This window comes from Camelus bactrianus, chromosome 11, assembly GCF_048773025.1.
Source record: "Camelus bactrianus isolate YW-2024 breed Bactrian camel chromosome 11, ASM4877302v1, whole genome shotgun sequence".
NCBI classification, from domain to species: Eukaryota; Metazoa; Chordata; class Mammalia; order Artiodactyla; family Camelidae; genus Camelus; species Camelus bactrianus.
The window spans coordinates 18702466-18719965 of NC_133549.1; the positions used below are offsets into that span (position 1 = coordinate 18702466).

General features: G+C 52.6%; 1 protein-coding gene across 14 annotated transcripts in view; it reads left to right on the forward strand.

The window, feature by feature from the left end:
• Positions 1 to 17500, forward strand: part of EBF3 (EBF transcription factor 3) — a 117045-nt gene that overhangs the window by 87987 nt on the left and 11558 nt on the right. For all 14 annotated transcript variants that reach the window (XM_074373384.1, XM_074373385.1, XM_074373374.1 and 11 more), the window contains exon 11: positions 16283 to 16371. In XM_074373384.1, coding sequence (XP_074229485.1) covers positions 16283 to 16371 — 89 coding nt within the window. The remainder of the gene's footprint in view (positions 1 to 16282; positions 16372 to 17500) is intronic.

The following is a 17500-nucleotide window of genomic DNA, read 5'->3' on the forward strand; positions in this document are numbered from 1 at the left end:
CCTCCCTAGTAGGAAGTGCGAAGTGTAAAATGTAGCTTCTTCCAGTGCCCACTCCCCAGTAGGCCCAGTACCCCCCCCAGGGCTGTGCCTGACCTGGGTCCTTGCTGTCCCCAGAGGCACCCAGACCCTAAGCAGCCGAGACTGCCAGGGACACCTGGGGTCCTTGATGGAGTGAGGCCCCCTCCTCCATTGGCTCGGCAGCCCTCAGTAACCCCACCAGCCAGGGGAGAGGGAGGTCCCTGCCCCACACTAGGGGCTGCTTCCTCCCGTGAGACCAGCGTGCGCTCTCAGGAGCCCAGAGCTGCCTGAGAACCAAGGCAGAGAGGGTGGAGCCCAGCGTGTCCGGGTGCTCCAGCCCTCCAGCCGAGACCTGGGGACTAGGGGCCTCACAAGTAGGTGGAACTGCTCTCTTTCAATGTGTTAATAAATAAAGACAGGCAGAATGGGGTGATGAAGTTGGGGCGTCCTGTAAGCGCTTTGCACATTTCAACAAAGAGAGCTCTTCTGCATAGAAAAGCGTAGCCAGCATCACTGGGTCCTGGGAGCTGGGAGACAGGGCTCCCACCCTGGGCCTGGGCCAGGGGCTCTCTGCCCCACTCTGCTGCAGCCGCGTCCCTGTGGCGCTCGGCCACCTCTGCACGGTCACCACCGGCCCCTGGGCACCCATCTGGGTTTCTGGGCATGAATTCAGGCTGGGGAGGCAGTGGGTGCCCCACTCTGCTCTGCCTGGTGTTGGCTGGGGGTCTCCTGACCCCTCGAGTCCTGCTTTCCCCTTGGTGCCTCCAGGGGGTGGCCACTGAGGTGTGACTTCTGCCGGATCTGGTTCCTTGAAGGAGAGGATGTGTCTTCCCCCAGCAGGAGCCACGCTGAGTGTGGGCTCTGTGTCTGCCTCGGGACGCTTGGTTGCTGGGCTGGTTCAGGCGTCTGTAGGGGCGAGATGGACCAGCTCTGCCCCAAATGGACGGAGCATCCGGTCCCCGCATCAGACTCTCTGGACTCCCAGCTGCTCCTCTGGATATCAGATTCTTGATACTCGGGCTTTTGGTGTCAGAGTCTGCAGGCTGCTGTCGGGAGTGGCGACTCTTCTTGAGAAGACACACAGTCGCAGGAAGGCCTGGTTCTCCTTCCTTTACTCTTGGCCACCGAGGACTGTGGCCCCAGTGGCAAGAAAAGGGCTCTAAGCAGAGGCAGTGCGGCTGGAGGGGAGCGGGGTGAGGAGCTGCCTGTCGCTGGTCAGCAGTGTCTCGTGGCAGAGGGCCTGCCGCACCGGGGCCGCGTGAGGATGGGCAGCTCTCTGCGCCCTGTCTCCCTGGGCCAGGCAGGACACCTTCCTCAGCCAGAGGCCTCGTCCCCAGGGACCTGGAGTGTTCTGTCTCTTCCCCGTGGGGAAGCAAGTACTGCAGAGTTAGCTCCAGCCGACACCCCTGTCCCAACCCCCGTCTTCTCCTCCAAGCTGACTGTGCTCTCCGGCCCCAAGCTCAGGGTCCTGGCTGCCCAAGGCTGTGGGGATCTCCTCCATCAAGGGCTCTCCCGTGAACGGGCATTTCAATGAAGCCATTCAGTGAGCCTGGCCTTTCCTGCGGGAGGCTGATTTGCACCCCCCCCCAACCCCCATCATTAACAGGAATATACATTTCAAACGCGTGTAAGGGATACGGGGCCTACACTCTCAGGGAGCAGAGGAAAGGTGGGGTCACAACCTGTCTGACCTGGAAGCTTCTGTCTGATTTGCATTGCCCTGAAATTGATGGGGACATGGAGTAATCATTGGGAACTGCACTCCCTCTGAAAACTGAGCCAGGCCTTCTGGCCGGCAGGACGGCACAGCCCTGCAGGGAGGGCGCCGTCCCCTGGGCATCTGGCTCCCATCAGGGCCCCCTGTCACACTGAACCTTCCCGGCGTGAGGCAGCCAGGCTTGGGGGGAACCTGGGGACAGGAGGGCCCCGGCCCCCGCCAGAGGCAAAGGCCTAGATGGTCTGTTTACAGTGCTCTGAGAAACACCAGATTCTTCAGAACAGGCCCAGGTGGGTGTGGGCGCTCTCCGCCGCCCCCGCCCTGGAAGGGGAGGCAGGCCAGGCCATCCATCCAGGCTCCTTTGCCTGCTGCCTTCGACTCCTCTGAAGACACAATTACCTTGGGAGGTGGTGGCAGTTCAGTTGATTAGCACGGTGAATTAAAAGAATGAGTCACAATGACATGTCCGGCTCTTCCATACTAGTCCTGTGTATTCCCAGTGAGCCTCACCCCTGTTGTAAGAAGGTCAAAAATTAGAGACAGGGAACAATTTTCAAGCGGCTGGCACTTAGGAGCAGAATTAACAATCACTCTGTATGTAATTGCCAGTTAATAGTAAATTGCCTTCTAGACTGTAAAATGCAGTATAAATGGGTGGGCACCTAAAATTAAATTAATGAGATACTTGCTGCATTTAAAAGTGAACGGTGCAAATTAATAACTGAGTACGACGCTTGTTTTAATATTTGTCTAATAGTGTATCATTTGCTTGTTTAATAATAATTAAAATTGCCCTGGAATATCCTACCTGAGGAAGCTGCCGTGGTCCAGGCAAATTGAACAGTTTCACATTTGTAATCTCACCAGTAGAAACACATCAAATTGTTAAGAGCAGTAAGAGAAATTATTTTTTAATTAGAATGTAAGCATTGCAGTGTTATTCGATTAAGATAAATTGGAATTTGTACGCTTCTAATTGAAATTAAGCTCGAGCAAAAACCGCTTTCACAGACACGTTTGCAAGTGTGAGGCGTTCTTGCACTAACGTGAGTGTTACTGTGTTCCTAACACGTCCATTTGGCAGAATGGTGTCTGGTTACACAAAAGAGCTGAAGCTGGTTGGCGGTGGCTTCACGCCCAGGCGTGGCCCTGCAGGACACGGGGCGCAGCTCCTGGGCTCTTCCTGTTGGCTTCTTGCACCCCAGTGTGTGGTGGACACCCCTCCTTTAATTAGAGATTTCTTTTGCTCAATTAAAGGCATCATCACAAATTGTCAGGAGTCAACATGTTGTCTGCCAGTGGCCCAGCCAACGCAGCAACTAAACAAGACGCTGGCAGTGTCTCGTGCCCACGGCCCAAGCGTGCCCGGCGCACAGGCTGGTGTCAGGTCTGCAAAGCGTTTACTAGATGGGGACATAAAAATGATGATTTTCTGCACAAAGGCATGCATTCAGTTTCAGGCTTGTGAACTCATTACTCAACCAGTAAGTAAGGGCTAACAGTTTGTGTTCTTTCTGATGCAGTATTTATGGTTTATTTTTTTCTTTTAAGTCATGTTGTGGCTTAAAACTGGTGGTATGTCAAGGGGGAGGGACCACCCTGTCCTCGGAAGCTGTCCTGGCACTGACGGGGCGGCCTTTTGCTCGCCCGGGGGCTACCGTCTCCTCCGGCAGCCTTCCACCCCCTAACCCCCACTTCACTTCACCCCTTGAAGGGCGCTCATGTTTCTGAAGTGTTTTAAAGATCTTTTGTGTGCATTCAGATGTGATTCTGTCAACAGCACGGTGACACATGGGAGAGTCAATATCGCCCTTCGACCACAGCCAGCACCAGCAAGCTGCCTCCCAGGCCAGTGCTCTTCAAACAAATTACTTGTACCCACAGAGCAAACGATTCCTAATTGCCTCTCACAAATCATACTGTTTTTACTATGCTAAACTCCATGCTGATGCCTCCCCTTAAATGTAAACCACCTGATTATTTCAATTATACATTTTTAACCATGTGTGTGGACATGGTGGAGATATTTTAATTACGGGTCCTAGAGTTTGGGGAAGCTTTCAGCCCATTGGTCTTTTACTCCTGGACTCTGTCCTGCCCCGGCCCGGCCAGCAGGACCCCAGGGCTTCCGGCTGCTCCCTGTGCTTTCTTGTCCTGCAGACCCAGGGCTCTCACTGGCTCCAGTTCGCCAGGTGGATGGTGTCAGTGGACATCTGAGGTCCCCTGGAGGATAGACACCCTTGTCTTTGTGTGAAGTTCGTTGTGGAAGGACAGCTTGGAGCCTGCATTTTGCACTCAGGCCATGTCTAGGCTCGTTCAGAATCAAATGACCCAGAAAACACACAACTCCGGCACGATTTCTTCTCCCAGCCCACCTACTTCTGCTGGACGTTGGTTACATGTTGGTGGCAGAGGGCGAATTTCTGGGTATGGAGACCAAGCAGTCATCTTTGGGGTCATCTGTGGGGCTCCTTAGGGCCCCAGAGGAAGGGAGGGTGCCCCCCAATGTCCTCTGCCCTGGGCAGCCCAGCAGCAGACCAAATAACGATCAATTAATTCGCCAGCATGCTGAGGGGGCCCGGGAGCAAAGACCCGATCACCCATCCCTCTGAAGAGCGGCACGGTGAGGGCTCCCGGGTCCCTGCTGTCCCTTCCTCTCCTGTCTCGAAGGAGGCCGGGAGAATGAGACACACCGTTTGTGCTGTTGCACAAGTAGACTATTTGTCCTAATCAGTGACACCCATTTACTAGAATTGCTTAAAATGAACTATACCTCATACAGAAATCGCACATTTAGAGAGCTCCATTCATCATCTGAAAATTGAGGGCCAGTAAACTTTTCTGCTCCTCCAGTGGGATCATAGGCATGCATCAAAATGTTAGAAATGATTGGTGAGAGGGAGCTGTCACCCATTTATCAAGGAAAAGAACATTATTTGCTAATTTCCCAACCAGGCTGGTGACAGGGTGCTTCGTCTTTGGACCCACGGTGACCAGCATGGCCTTTCTGTTATTAGTACAAGTCAAGCGCTTTTGGGCAGTTGCTAACAAGACACATTTGTCTGCCATCAGAGGGGCTTTGGTGGTTTTCCAAGTGCGGTGACCACAGGCCGCTCTTTCCGCGGCCCGATGGCTGCACTCGGCAGGCCCCACGCGCACCCAGGAGGAGGACGGCCAGATAAATCACGAAGTTTCCACGTCAAGGTGAAGGTATTGACTCTCCGGCACCAAACCTGACAAAATGTAGCCGAGAGGAGACAGCCATTCATCTTCCCCAAAGGACAAAAGGGTCACGGGTCTCCCTGGTTGGGTGTGGGATGCGGACTGGCCGCTGACTGCTAACCCCCCCACCCCTGGCCCGGAGGCCGCGGGAGGAGTCGCGGGATGGACTCGGGCCACGCTCGGGTCGGTAAGGGTGCCGCCGTGCTTCCGGAAAGACTTGGGGAGGACCTGGGAGATGCGGGGATGGGGAGGGGGTGGACGAGAGGCCCTTTAAGAGCACAACAGAGTGAATATGACAAGCAACGTGCAGAAGGAGGCAGAGATGGCGTGGGGAAGATAAGGTCCCACAAGCCACCCTGGCGAGAAGAACTCCCGCAGGTTCAGGGGTGAAGACGCCGGGAGGCTTCAGAACGACCGTGTCGGGGGGGAAGCTGCGACGGAAGCGTGTGGTTCCTCTGTTGCTAGAGAGGAGGAGGGCTACGGGCCGGCCTGTGCCCTGAAGAGTGGACGCTGGAAGGAGGCATCACTCGGGTTTACCTCCAGGCTCAGCATCACATGGAAGCCACGGGCCGCCTCTCACCAGGTCCGTGTGTCCACGTGGCCGCGCAGGAGGCCTGAGGCCAGCGGCCCAGGCGGGAGGTTGATGGCGAGAGCCTTTCACCCCGGGGTGCCGAGCGCGGGGGCAGCAATGCCCTGAGAGGGGCAGCTCCTGTTTTCGTGTGAAACCTTTGTTTTGGGAAGGTCTCCAGGCTGAGGCTTGGATCCCAAAAGCCCAACCTGAGAAAAAGTGCATTTAAAAACCTATCCTTTGAATCTGTTGGGCCTTTTTCATTTGTTGTAGAAAATGCAGAATGAGTCATTCTAACTTTTCTTAGAATGGTTTCTCCATAAAACAAGGGCAGAAAAATGGAAGGCTGTTTGTCAGTGAGGCGCGCTGTCTGCCACACCCCCCACATATAAGTAGAAGTTTTCAAATGCTCGTAATGAGCGTGTGGAAGAACCTGGTTCCACAGGGGACCTGAGTGCACATGGGCTGGCAGAGGCTCCAGAAGACTTGTTACCGAGCGTGTTAAATTTTCAATACGGAATCTCCCACTGAGGCAACAGGCCGCTGCAGAGCTTGGCACATGCTGGTGTTGGTCATCTTTGGGGGAAGTTTCTTAAAGTCTCAGCCTGGCAGTGGGTCTGTGGTCCCTCTTCTCCTGGACGCCACCCCTCCCTGCCCTCACGAGACAGCCTTCCTTCCGTCTTCCACGCACAGAAATCCCATTCCCTGACAGAGAGCTCTGTTGGGTCGCCCCCAACTTTCTCCCCCGCTGTGAGCATCTGATGACCTTCACGGACCAAAAGTCAGGGCGTCTGGGCGGTTGGATGTGGAGGGGATTCTGCCCAGTTTCTTCCCCGTCTTTTCACCCCGTTTATCCTCCCAGGAGAAGCCCCTTGGCTCTCGTGGTCTCAGCCCGGGGGTGGAGGGGCGGGGGGCGGGCGGCCCAGGACTCTTCCCCATTCTCGAGAATCCGTGTGCTCGGCACTGGTGATCCGCCGGATGCTTCACCCCGGGAGTCACTTCCCCTCAGCTTTGAAGACCAGCTCAGTGTTTTCCCTAGTGAAACAGAACGTCCCATGTGACCTTGGGGAAGCGCATGCCCCTGCCGAGGTGGGCCCCTGCCGAGGTGGGCCCCTCCTCTGGTGGTCTGACGGCGGCAGGGCTCCGTGCCGCCCGTGGCCTCGGTACCTGTGCTGAAGGTGGCCAGTTTTCCTCCTGTGCTTGTCGCCCTCGCAGGGAGGTGATTCAGAAGTTGACTCGTTTTAATACCAAGAAAGTGAGCTCCAGGTGTGTGAGGTGCCCCAGCCGCACACACGCCTCCCGAGAGTCACTGCCAACAGCACGCCCTCAGCATCCCAGCGACAGCACCCAGGCCACGTGCGCTGTCACTGCGCCAGGGTGGTGGGCGCCTGCTCCCACCTGCCCACCGCCTGCCCCGCCTCTTCCTTGCAGCCCCCAGTGCCGTGACCGCCTGCTGACTTCCTTCCTCCACACTCAGAAAATACCGCTGACAGGAAAGATCGTTGAAATGAGCTTGGCCTCGAGGATGGGAGGGGGAGGCTTGCCATCAGCCCGACTTGGATTTACCCTTCGTTTCCGGGGATCAGGGTTTCCTGGACGCCCGCCTGGGCCAGGTGCTCTGTGGGTGGTGCAGGTGATTCAGAGAAGGAGGGAAGGCGCCGGGGTCTCACTGGTGCTCGGGGCGGGTGCCTCGCCCGGGAAAGGGCCACGTCTTCACCCTGGCAGCTGGGCGCCTGTGCTGGGCTGCACTCAGCACATGCGGGTGCACTGCCCTGCTGACTCTAAGTCTAACGGGAGTGGCGAAGAGCAAGGTAGATGCAGTAGTCACGAAAGGTGTCCGGTTCTCCGAGGAGAGGGGCCCCTGCGCACCGCGGGGCCTATGGGAGGAGCGCCCCTGCCGAGGGGGTGTGGACGGGCCAGCTGCACCCCTGCTGGAGGTGGGGACGTCGAGGGAGCACAGCAGGGCGAGACGGCAGGGCCCAGGGGTGGGCAGGAAGGTTGGGCGAGGCCACAGAGGCCTCCTGAGCCCAGTACAGTTTGGGGTTTGGGAGCCCCTGGTGTGGAAACAGGACTGTTTCACTTGAGACTATAATCCAGAATCCTGCGCGCAGGGACTGTTCTGCGATTTCAATGTGGACATTAACCTTGGCGATGTCTTTAAAGACTCCGCCTTAGAACACGGCTTTTCTTTACTCACCTTGAAAAACCAGGAGTTAAAAGTGCCCCGTGGAGAGGAGCAGGGCAGTAGGTGGGGAAGCCAAGTTCTCCTCCTCAGCGGCGTCTCTCCCCTCCCCAGACCCTCCCCACGGCCAGGGCTCGTTTACCCCAGCTCTGGCCTCCTCCTCTGACACAAATACCAGGAGCACCTCAGGCAGCAGAGTTACTTCCCTCGTGTAGGCGTGGCTGGGACGCATATTCGAGTCTAGATTGGGGACATTACTTTCACTTCGATTTTTGTTTTTTATCCAGGTGTAACTCACACAGCATCAGACTTTACCCGTTCAAAGTGTGCAGTTAAGTGGTTTCTAGCAGTCACAAAGTTAACTTTAATTGATCTAATTCAAGAGCATTTTATTCCCCCCAAAAGAGGCCTGTATCCATCACATCCATCAGCAGTCACCCCCCCATTCCCACCCTCCGCCCTCCGACCCCAGGCAACCACGAGTCTACTCCCTGACCACACTTGCTTCCTGTTGCAAGTCGTGTACACAGAGTCGTCCAGCGTGCGTGTTCCTTTGCGACCTGCCTCTTTCACTCTATGATTAGTGTGACCAGAGCTTCCTTCCTCTGCATGGCTGGAGTATCCCATTGTACAAAGAGACCACATTTTGTCCACCAGTCTGTTGATGGACCCTTGGTACAGTCGTTCCTCCGTATCTGCCGGGGATTGGTTCCAGGACCAAACTCTGCGGATGCTTAGGTCCCTCACAGTGACCCTTCGTATCCGAGGTCGGAGCCGCGGTTGGTAGACTATGAGGATGTGGACCCTGCAGAGACAGGGGCCCAGCTGCATTACAAATAGCACTGCTGTGATACGTTCGGGAACAAGTTTTTGTGTGGATCTGTGAGAAACATTCCGTTTGCTTTGGCTTCTCAAAGTCAAAAACTTACCTTCTACATTGGCCTGGTATTTTCAAGAAACCCTGCAATTGTTACTTGTTACTTACCAGCACCTACTGTGCGCCCTGCACTGAGTAGGGCAGGTGCTGTGACACGGGGTGACGGCCCACCTTCAAAGAGGAACGTGGACCTGGGAGCAAGTGAAGGGTTGACTTGGGAAGTACACCCCCTTAGCTGGCCAGCCTCAGACACTCGGAGTCGGGAGTTCTTCCCATAGAAGGGCCACCTCCAGCCTCGGGAGTGGGTGAATGTTTGGAGCTCATTTTTCAGCTTATTATTTAAAAATGGAGATTTTACGCTGGTTTCAAATGTGCAAATACACTGCCTGCCCGGATGGTTCTCCATAGAGTGTTGTGATGCCCGCTTGGGTTTTGAGACCCCTCCCCACAAAATACCTCTAAGAGGGTCGATGGCGCGGGCCCACTTGATTTTCCTCTCTTGAAGGAAGGGTAACATCTGGATGATTTGCGCTCTTTGTTGTGTTGAGGGTGATTTTCATTCACCACCTTCTTTCCTTTTCTTCAGGCTCTTCTGTGCATACAGAGAGGTTCTGTTCTTTAGTGCAGTCGTTGGGGGGTGGCTGGGGCCCCATCCCAGCCCCAGCCGCCACCATGGGGAGCCTGCCTTGGAGGTCCCTGTCCCCAGGGGCGGAGCCCTCAGAGAGGTGAGAGTCTGATGCCATGTGCCTTGGCTGGCCTTAGCTGCCGGCTTGGGCCGCGTCGACCTCATTTCAACGTGACTAAAAATGTGACCGTAAAGGCTGTAATCCCGTGTATTCCTTGAGGTATGTAAACAGAATTGTTTGAAAGCGATCTAGTAGTTGTCAATAAGGGTATTATGTGGGGAACAAGGAAGATGCACTGGCCCCTTTTCTGCATCTGGTGTAGGGTGTCATGTCCTAGTGCCACCGCCACTGCAGGTGGCAGTGAACGGTGTGGGTCCCCGAGCGCCAGGCCGGGCGGGCAGAGCATGTGGATTCCAGACGGTCCTCCCCCTGTGGATGAGGCGGCGCCTGGCTTCAGTGAGGGGTCAGTGTGGCCCTGTCCCCATCTTTGGAAGTCTTGGCTATACAAGATACCCTTTGCTGAGTGGGTTGGAGGGGCTTCTGGAGTGACTACACCTGAAACAGGCTGACCTTGGGCGGGTCTGAGCTACCCAGCTGGCGCCGGGGCCCAGGTCTGGGATGCTGGACCGACGTGACCCAGGCTTAGTTGCTTGGTGTTGGAGAAGGGTGCCCAGCGTCTTGCGTGTGTCCCCGCTGGTGCCCGGGTGGCAGTGCCGCTGGGGAGTGACGCAGGGCCCCACGGCCTTTGTGTTTCCTGTGCACGCCACAATGCTGGGCTCACCCTGCCGAGGTCTGTGATTGAAATTCATTGCCAAATTTATTGAGAAATTAATGAGAAAAGCTGCAAAGTATTGACTTTGAGAGGAAAACACAACTCATCTTGAATGAGGAGGAAAATGCAGCAATAATTTAGCCACTATTGATCTGGCCCTGTCCATGTATTGATCTTCATTTTACAATATTAATTTGCACCTGCAATCGGCTGCTAAGGGAACCGATTTCATTTCGTGGCCACGTTAATGTGCAGAGCGTGAGCTGCTCTCAAGAAGTAGGGGTATCGCCCATCGCGTGGGGAAGGCAGGGTTCTTTTTTCTATTTTTGCTTGTTACTGAAATAGACTAAAAATTAATTTTTTTTGTCGGACAAAATATGAAAGCAAAAACCCATCTCCGACGGGGCCCTCCTCTCAGCTGCACAGCCCGCTTTCCGTCCACACGAGGAGCCGTCAGCCGCCTGAAACCCCAGCCACCTCTCATCATCATGCCCGGATCAGTTCAAAGTTCATGAAATTTCTATGAGCATTGATCTCGCCCCATTGATTTTTTTTTTTTTTGCAGCAGATCTTTGAAATTTTAATTTCCCGAGCATCTGAATTTCTTATAGATGAAATGCACTTGGAGGAGACAGTTGATGATAAAGTGGAGAACTTAGCATCATTTTAAAGCCTAAAAAAGGGAGGAAAAAAACAGGCGTTTGCAGCCCGCGTGTGGTGTTTTTGAGGTGGAGCCAGGGAGGTGCTCCGGCAGGGGCGAGGTGTTCGGTGGGGGCGGGGGGGGGGGGTGAGCTAAATACCAGTTTTGTCTTCAGCGGCTGTACGTTTTTAATGCAACTTTTTATGCAGTCATTTTTGAAAGGAAAGCTATCTGGAGAAACAGCAGGACAGAGAAACGTTCTTCAGGGCACAATCGTTTGCTCACAGCAGTCTTCATCACCTGGTCAAGTTCACCTAGTTACTTATCAGTGGGACATTTAATAACCTCAAGGTGATATAATTGCTATTGGCATTTTTCCCCCTTGGATTCAGCTGGTTAATGTGTAAACTACTTGTCAGCAAATAGCACTTTGTCACTGAAATCACTAACACCCTCTAGAGGGATGTCTTTGTATTGAGCAATTTAATTTTACTTTATTTAATTTTTACACATTACAACCTGTGTTCATTCAGGCACACTGAAGGGCTGCAGTCTGTCGGGGCAGGGTCTGGGTCTCCCCATTCGTGAGATAGACTATATCTTATTTAACAGCCCCCATCGCCTTAATTGAGGTGCGTTCTTGTCCGTCGGAAAAGGATCTGCAGAAGTTCTTATTACGTAGTTATGTTGCTAATGTGAAAAACTGCCTCATTATGAGGATCTGTTTGTAGCTAGAAAATTACTGCGTTATGACAAATGCATGATTGAGAAGTTACAGGAAGATGATCATTATTGAAATGAAGCTGGAACTCATTTAATAGCTGCAACCAGCAGCTGGAATGGAGCAAATGAATGTCTTCCTGTTTTTATTGTGGTGGGCAGGGTTTTCAGGCAGAAGGAAGATTTGCCCTGAGCCTAAAACTTCTTGTACCTTTCCCTGCTCGCTAAGAGGCGATGCTGAAAGCAGCTTGTCTCCTGTCTGTGAGTGTCCCCCTTGTGCGTTTAGTGGCAGTTTTAAAAACACAACTGTGGCTGCGAGAACAATTAGTCTCGGTGTACTTAGAGTCGGCGGCAGTGCTCGCTGGCTGGGCTGGTCTCCAGGTCTCCCTGGCAGGGGTGGTCGGGAGGTTGCGGTCACAATTAAGCCTTGTCACCATGACCCCTCCTTCCTGCAGCAGACCAGTCCCTGTTTGCTGGCCTGGGGAGGAGTTGGGGGGATCCCAGCGCCCTGGGCAGGCAGTCCATTGAAGCAGCAGCAGCATGAGCCGGGAGGGGGGGTCCCCTCTTCCCGTCCCCGATGCCCCTGGGGACAGGTTTCCCATGGCAGAGCCAGCCCCAGGCATGTAGTACCTGCTTAGTAAATGTCGAGTGGATGAACTGGGTTGAAAGGCAGTTGGCTTGGCTTTTTTCCTTCTAAGAGGGCTGCTCTTCATAGAAGACACTGACTAGCCCCAAACATGTGTTTTCCAATCTGAAATTCTGCTGCTGTGTTACTGGCCCAGAGGTCCCGAACACGCCCTCTTGCTTAATTGAATTATGTTTCTGCGTTAATGGGCTTGCTGTTCAGTCTAACACAGTAATCACGCACGTTTGGGGGTCTTAGAGACAAACGCAGACCTGAGGGCTGGGCTGGCTGACAAGGTGAGGTCAGCAGCATGAGAACTAAAACTGTGTGTGTCACAGGGAAGAAAATGCCACCGCCTCCTGCCCGTTGCTGCGTTTCTAATTGCAGCGGGCAGGCCGGAGCTGCTCTGGCCGCAGCTGCAGCTCCGAGCCTGGTGCCATCCTCTGCTGCCACATTAGCTCCGGCAATCCCAACTTGAACTGACATCACAGACCGTTAAAATTTTATCAATTGCGGTATGATTAATCCCCCAGTACACGGGCATGACTTAAATATTTAGAATGCTTCTTCTGTTATGACTTTAATGCATGTAAAGTAACGAGATTAACTCCAGTACACTCAAATATATTTAAATATGTATCTTTCCCGAGCTGTAGGCTATTCCGGCGTGTAGGAATCATTGCGTCTATGTGGCCGTGTCAGGCTCTATTTGTGTGACCCGCGCTGGGTGCTGGCCTGCATGTGATAGCCGGATATCTGGCCTTCCACAGGCTGCCTGATTGCCTGCTCCATTTGGCATGGAATGTGATTCCCGGCTATTCTGGCTTCTGGTTCATTCAGGTTTTATTGCTGTGTAATTTTCTTATTCTAAAATAAAAGCTCTCCAACAAAAATTACTATGCATTAGGCCGCGGTAGCCTACTCAAATGGATATTAATACAGTTTATCTCTAAAAGGACGAATAATGTATTTGAAACAGATAAAAGGCCCTCCACTAAATGAGGAATGTTAATATCTTATGGCATGGTTAATAAAGAGATATTTCACAAGGGAGATTTGTTTTATGACTTTTGATACAACAGCCTTATAATCTGACATATCTTAAGTGATATAATTTTGCACCAGCATTCATCTCTTTTATACAGAGCGGCCCGTCTCAGCAGGATTTGAATTCAGAACAAATAATGGACACTAATTACTTCTTTTTTTGGGGGGGGTTGCGGGAGCAGTTTATTATAAAACTCATCCTCGCAGATCAGACGGGTGGCAATCTCTGCAGAAAGCGGGAAGCTTCTGTAATGCATTTTGAGGAATGTCTTGTTTTTTCCCCCCTTCAGCTGAAAATAACATTTGTTTTTGTTGTGTTTAAGGCAGAGTTTAAATTAATTTAACCCAGTGACACATGTTCAGAGACTAAGCACGCTGCTAAATAATTCCTGGGAATAAATTGCTCAGGAACCAAGTCCATTAATTTACGGCTCTCCTGATGCTGACAGATGTGAAGGCCGGAGGAGGACCTACAAATATTAACATAAAACAAATTTGCTTTTATTCTTCTTCATATTTCTTCTTCGTCCCGACTTGAGCTCACCCAAGGCTCCTTCTCTAATTATCCACGAGGTCAGTAAGCAAAATTGGGCAGAAGCTGGGGGATCAATACGAATTATCCCTGAGCAAACCAGTGCTGACAGCTTGAATCGCAGCATATGTTTACCCAAAATCAGGCAATTTATCTTAATATCAGCAAAGTAATGCAGTGCGGGTGAAAGGTCAGGCAATCTCTCCCCCTCATAATTACCCAGTTCTAAAACAGGAAAGTGGTATTGATTGGCCGGGCTCGGTGCTCTGTGACTGGACGTGCCGGAGCCTCGGCCTGGCTCGGCCGGGCCCTCCCTTGTAAACTCGACACGCAGAGGATTTATTAGATGTGCGCGAAGGGTCGGGGCCTTCTCCCCTCGTAGAATTTGCCAGGGAAGTTTTGGCTACGCCCCATCTTGCCTTGCCAGGCACAGGGCGGTGGGTCCTGGGGGTTCGGGCCTCGCAGAGGGCAGCTGCTCTTGGAGGCATGGAAGTGGGTCACCCCACCATCGGTGATCAGATCCCTCATAGAGCCGAGAAGGCGTGTCACCGCTCCTGTAGTTTAAAGACGAGGGCCTCCTTCTGATTCTTCCCTGCAAATTCGTTGGGCTTCCGGAGCAAAGCCCTGGATGGGATTTCCAGTTGCACCAGCAGCTCCCCCCACCCCCCTGCCGGGTCCGGCTCGGGAGACCTACGGTGGTGCAGTGACACGTCATTGGAACGTGTGGCTGGGTGGCGGTCTCATCCTTGGCTGCCCACTTGGGACGCAAGCGCTCTCGGGGCTGACGCGGGCGGTGAGCAGCACCCTCGTGCTTACACTGCTTGAGAATCTTTCTGGTCCTAGGAGGAGAGTATCCATTCCACTGAAACATCGGAAAATGTCTCTCACAGAATGAGAGTATATAAAGCTTCTGGAAGCTTGCATTAAAGCACCCATCACCTGTCAGGGTATTTGCATGAAAGCAACAGCAGCTGCTCATCTACCTTTTCTGATCACCTTTCATCAGGCCGATTCATTAAGTCAAACAGTCATGGTGATTAGCTGGGGGAGAGGGGGAGCCTGGCATGTCAGGCAAGCACAGTGGCCACCCTTTTTTGTTCCCTAATCAGGAAACGTGACTACTTCATCTGATCTTTTTTGGGCCAGGTCTCTGGGTGAGGCCCGTCCACCCTGCTACCCGCGCCGCACTTTTCCTGACACCCTTGTCCCGGCCAGGCAGAGACATGACAGATTGTCCCCCAAGTCACTGCTGACAGCTTCCGATGATTAATGGTTTGATTATGAAGTGGCTTTACACATACCGAATTTACATCACAGAGAGTTAGAAATTTTGCCATGTCACAGACGCGGAGGCATTTTGAAGGGCTTTACTATTTGCAAAGGAAAAAAGAGGGGCAGAATCGCAGCAAAAGCCATGTCACGTAAAATCAATATGTCGGATCAATGCTTTATTAACAAGAAAATGTCTTACTTCACATTCCTGTGCGGACCTTTGTCTCCGGGTTGTATGATGGAATGTCAAATCACATCGTGGTCCTCGACGTTCGGGCGGGTTATTGAGTGTACGTGCGGGGCTTCCGGCGCTGCTTACGAGACCCACCGTGGGCGTTGACACCGGCAGCCCGCGCGCCGGAGGATAACGGTGACCAATTATTTCGGAAAGCACGTTCAAAGGCAGCCTCTAACCTTGCTCGCTGAAGGCGTCGCCTTTTGTGTCTGTGGCGCTCGGCAGACCTGCTGAGTTGGGTGGTGTTAATCATCAAGTTACGTGCTGACTAATGAGTGATGGCCCAAATCGCGGGCGGAGTAACGAGTAGATGGCGGCAGCTCTTATTAGTCTCAGAAAACACCCTGATTTATGTCGCGCCGTGCGCCGTGGCGTTCCTCCACGGAAAGCGGTATCTACATCAAGAAGTAATGTACTCTAATAAGTATTTTCATCTTAACTCGCGTCCCCGGGCCTCCGGGCTCAGTTTTTGTTGGAGTCGGGCAGAGCCATAATAAAGCCCAATGGCTCCTTATAAAGCTTGTTAAACACAGAGGGTGCAGTCGGCCGGAGTCCCGGCCGTGATTCATGCACTGTACACAGCGCGTGTGCCGCTGATTTATGGCCGCGTGCAGTTCATAGTCAAAATTACAATTTGAGGGATAAAAAGATTAATTACTATTTGTGGCCGGCAATTTCGTGAGGCTGGTGGAATGATAGTGCCTCCATCGGTTTGTAGTCAGTCATTCACAGATTATTAAAGCAGTGCAGGAATAAAGGCCCCTCCCGCCTGGTTTGTGCTCAGGCAATGTGCTAGACAAAAAAGGACCACAGGGATAAATCTGGAGCTGGCAATGGCTGGACATATGTCATAATTGCCAGCTTCCCATAAACCCCTGGCCAGTGCGGAAGGCACCGAGAGAGGTAGACAGTGATGACGACCGTGGTGATTGCTGTGTATGGCCCCAAGACCTGCAACTTTCTGACTGCTCTCCCATTTTTATAATATATTGAGTAACCCTTTGACTTTCTTCCAGTCTAATTATAGATTAGAAATAATCGTTGCTTTTGCGTGCCAAAGAAAAGGGGGGGACGATCTGTTCTTTAAGACAGAACTGGCATTCGGGGGTACTCGCCTTCAGGAACGCCAGAAAAGGAGAATTACGCATTTGTTTGTAAGCCTGCAATAAACGAGTAATGGATGACATAAAAGTAATTAACCTGACCTGCATTTCTGTGTCCTGTTGCAGCCCTTAATGAACCAACCATAGATTACGGCTTTCAGAGGTTGCAGAAGGTGATCCCACGACATCCGGGTGATCCCGAAAGGTTACCCAAGGTCAGTAAAGGGCAAGCGGCACCCTGTTCGCGGTGGGGCCACCACCGGGCTGGTTCTGGTTTGGGGGCAGCAGGTGCTCTCGGAAGGGGGCACTTCCAGGCGCCCCACCCCCTCCCTCGCCCACGGCAAGGCCGGCAGGTGTGGGGGCCGCCCCGGCTGGGTTCGGAGGTGGGTGAGGGGTCGCAGAAGGAGGCCACGCTGAACCCACTGGTGTGTTTCGTCTCCGCGGGGCCGTATTTTTAAAGGAGGAGAGGAAAGGCTTCTCTGACACACATATTTTGGATTCTGCGAGGGGGACATAAACTTCCGCGTAATGAAATAGTTCAATTAAACATTTTCCACTCCAGTAGCCCGCGCTGATTTCAATCTGAGCAGCCCCAGTCTGATCTGTGATTACTTGACTCTTGTTTTCCTTTCATTTTCTAAAGCTCGATTCAGTTTAATCTTTTGTTTACAAAGCTTTTGTTATAAGTCCCTGACTTAGCAGGCTAACAAATGAAGTCCACACATTAATATCTAGGGGGACTTTCCATTTAAATTCAACAAAGACCAGCGTTGCCCCGTTGTTTATGCACACACCACGTATCACAGGAATTTCATTTTGATGTGTAACACTGAAGATGAGTCAGGCTTATAATTTCCCCTCTCCTTTGATATAATTTTGTCTCTTTCTCTCTTTAGAAGCCATCTCTGATTTTCAAGGCAGAATTGAAAACGCAAAATGAAAAATGAAGTCATAACATTATGACTGATTATTTTATATTCCATCCCTGTGTTCTCCCAAGTCTTGACCACCTCCGAGTTTTATTAACACAATAAAACCTTGCAGACATTACCTTTTTAATGCCCAGCGTGAGCATAAGCAGTGTCATTAGGCTTCTTTTTAATTTGTGAGCATGCTAGCAAGGGACATCAGGTAGTCACCGTTAGGCTTGGGGGCCAGGGGAGGATGGTTTTCAACACAGAGCAGTTCGTAGAGGGGCTTTGTTCCTGGGGGTGTGCTCCAGTGGACGCGTGCTCCCCCAGGGAGGACCCAAGGCCTGCAGCGCCGTCACCCAGAGGGTTTTGCAGCCAGTCTCCCTCAACCCAGGGATGCCTGTGCTGGGTTAGCCACCAGGCTTGGCCTCCC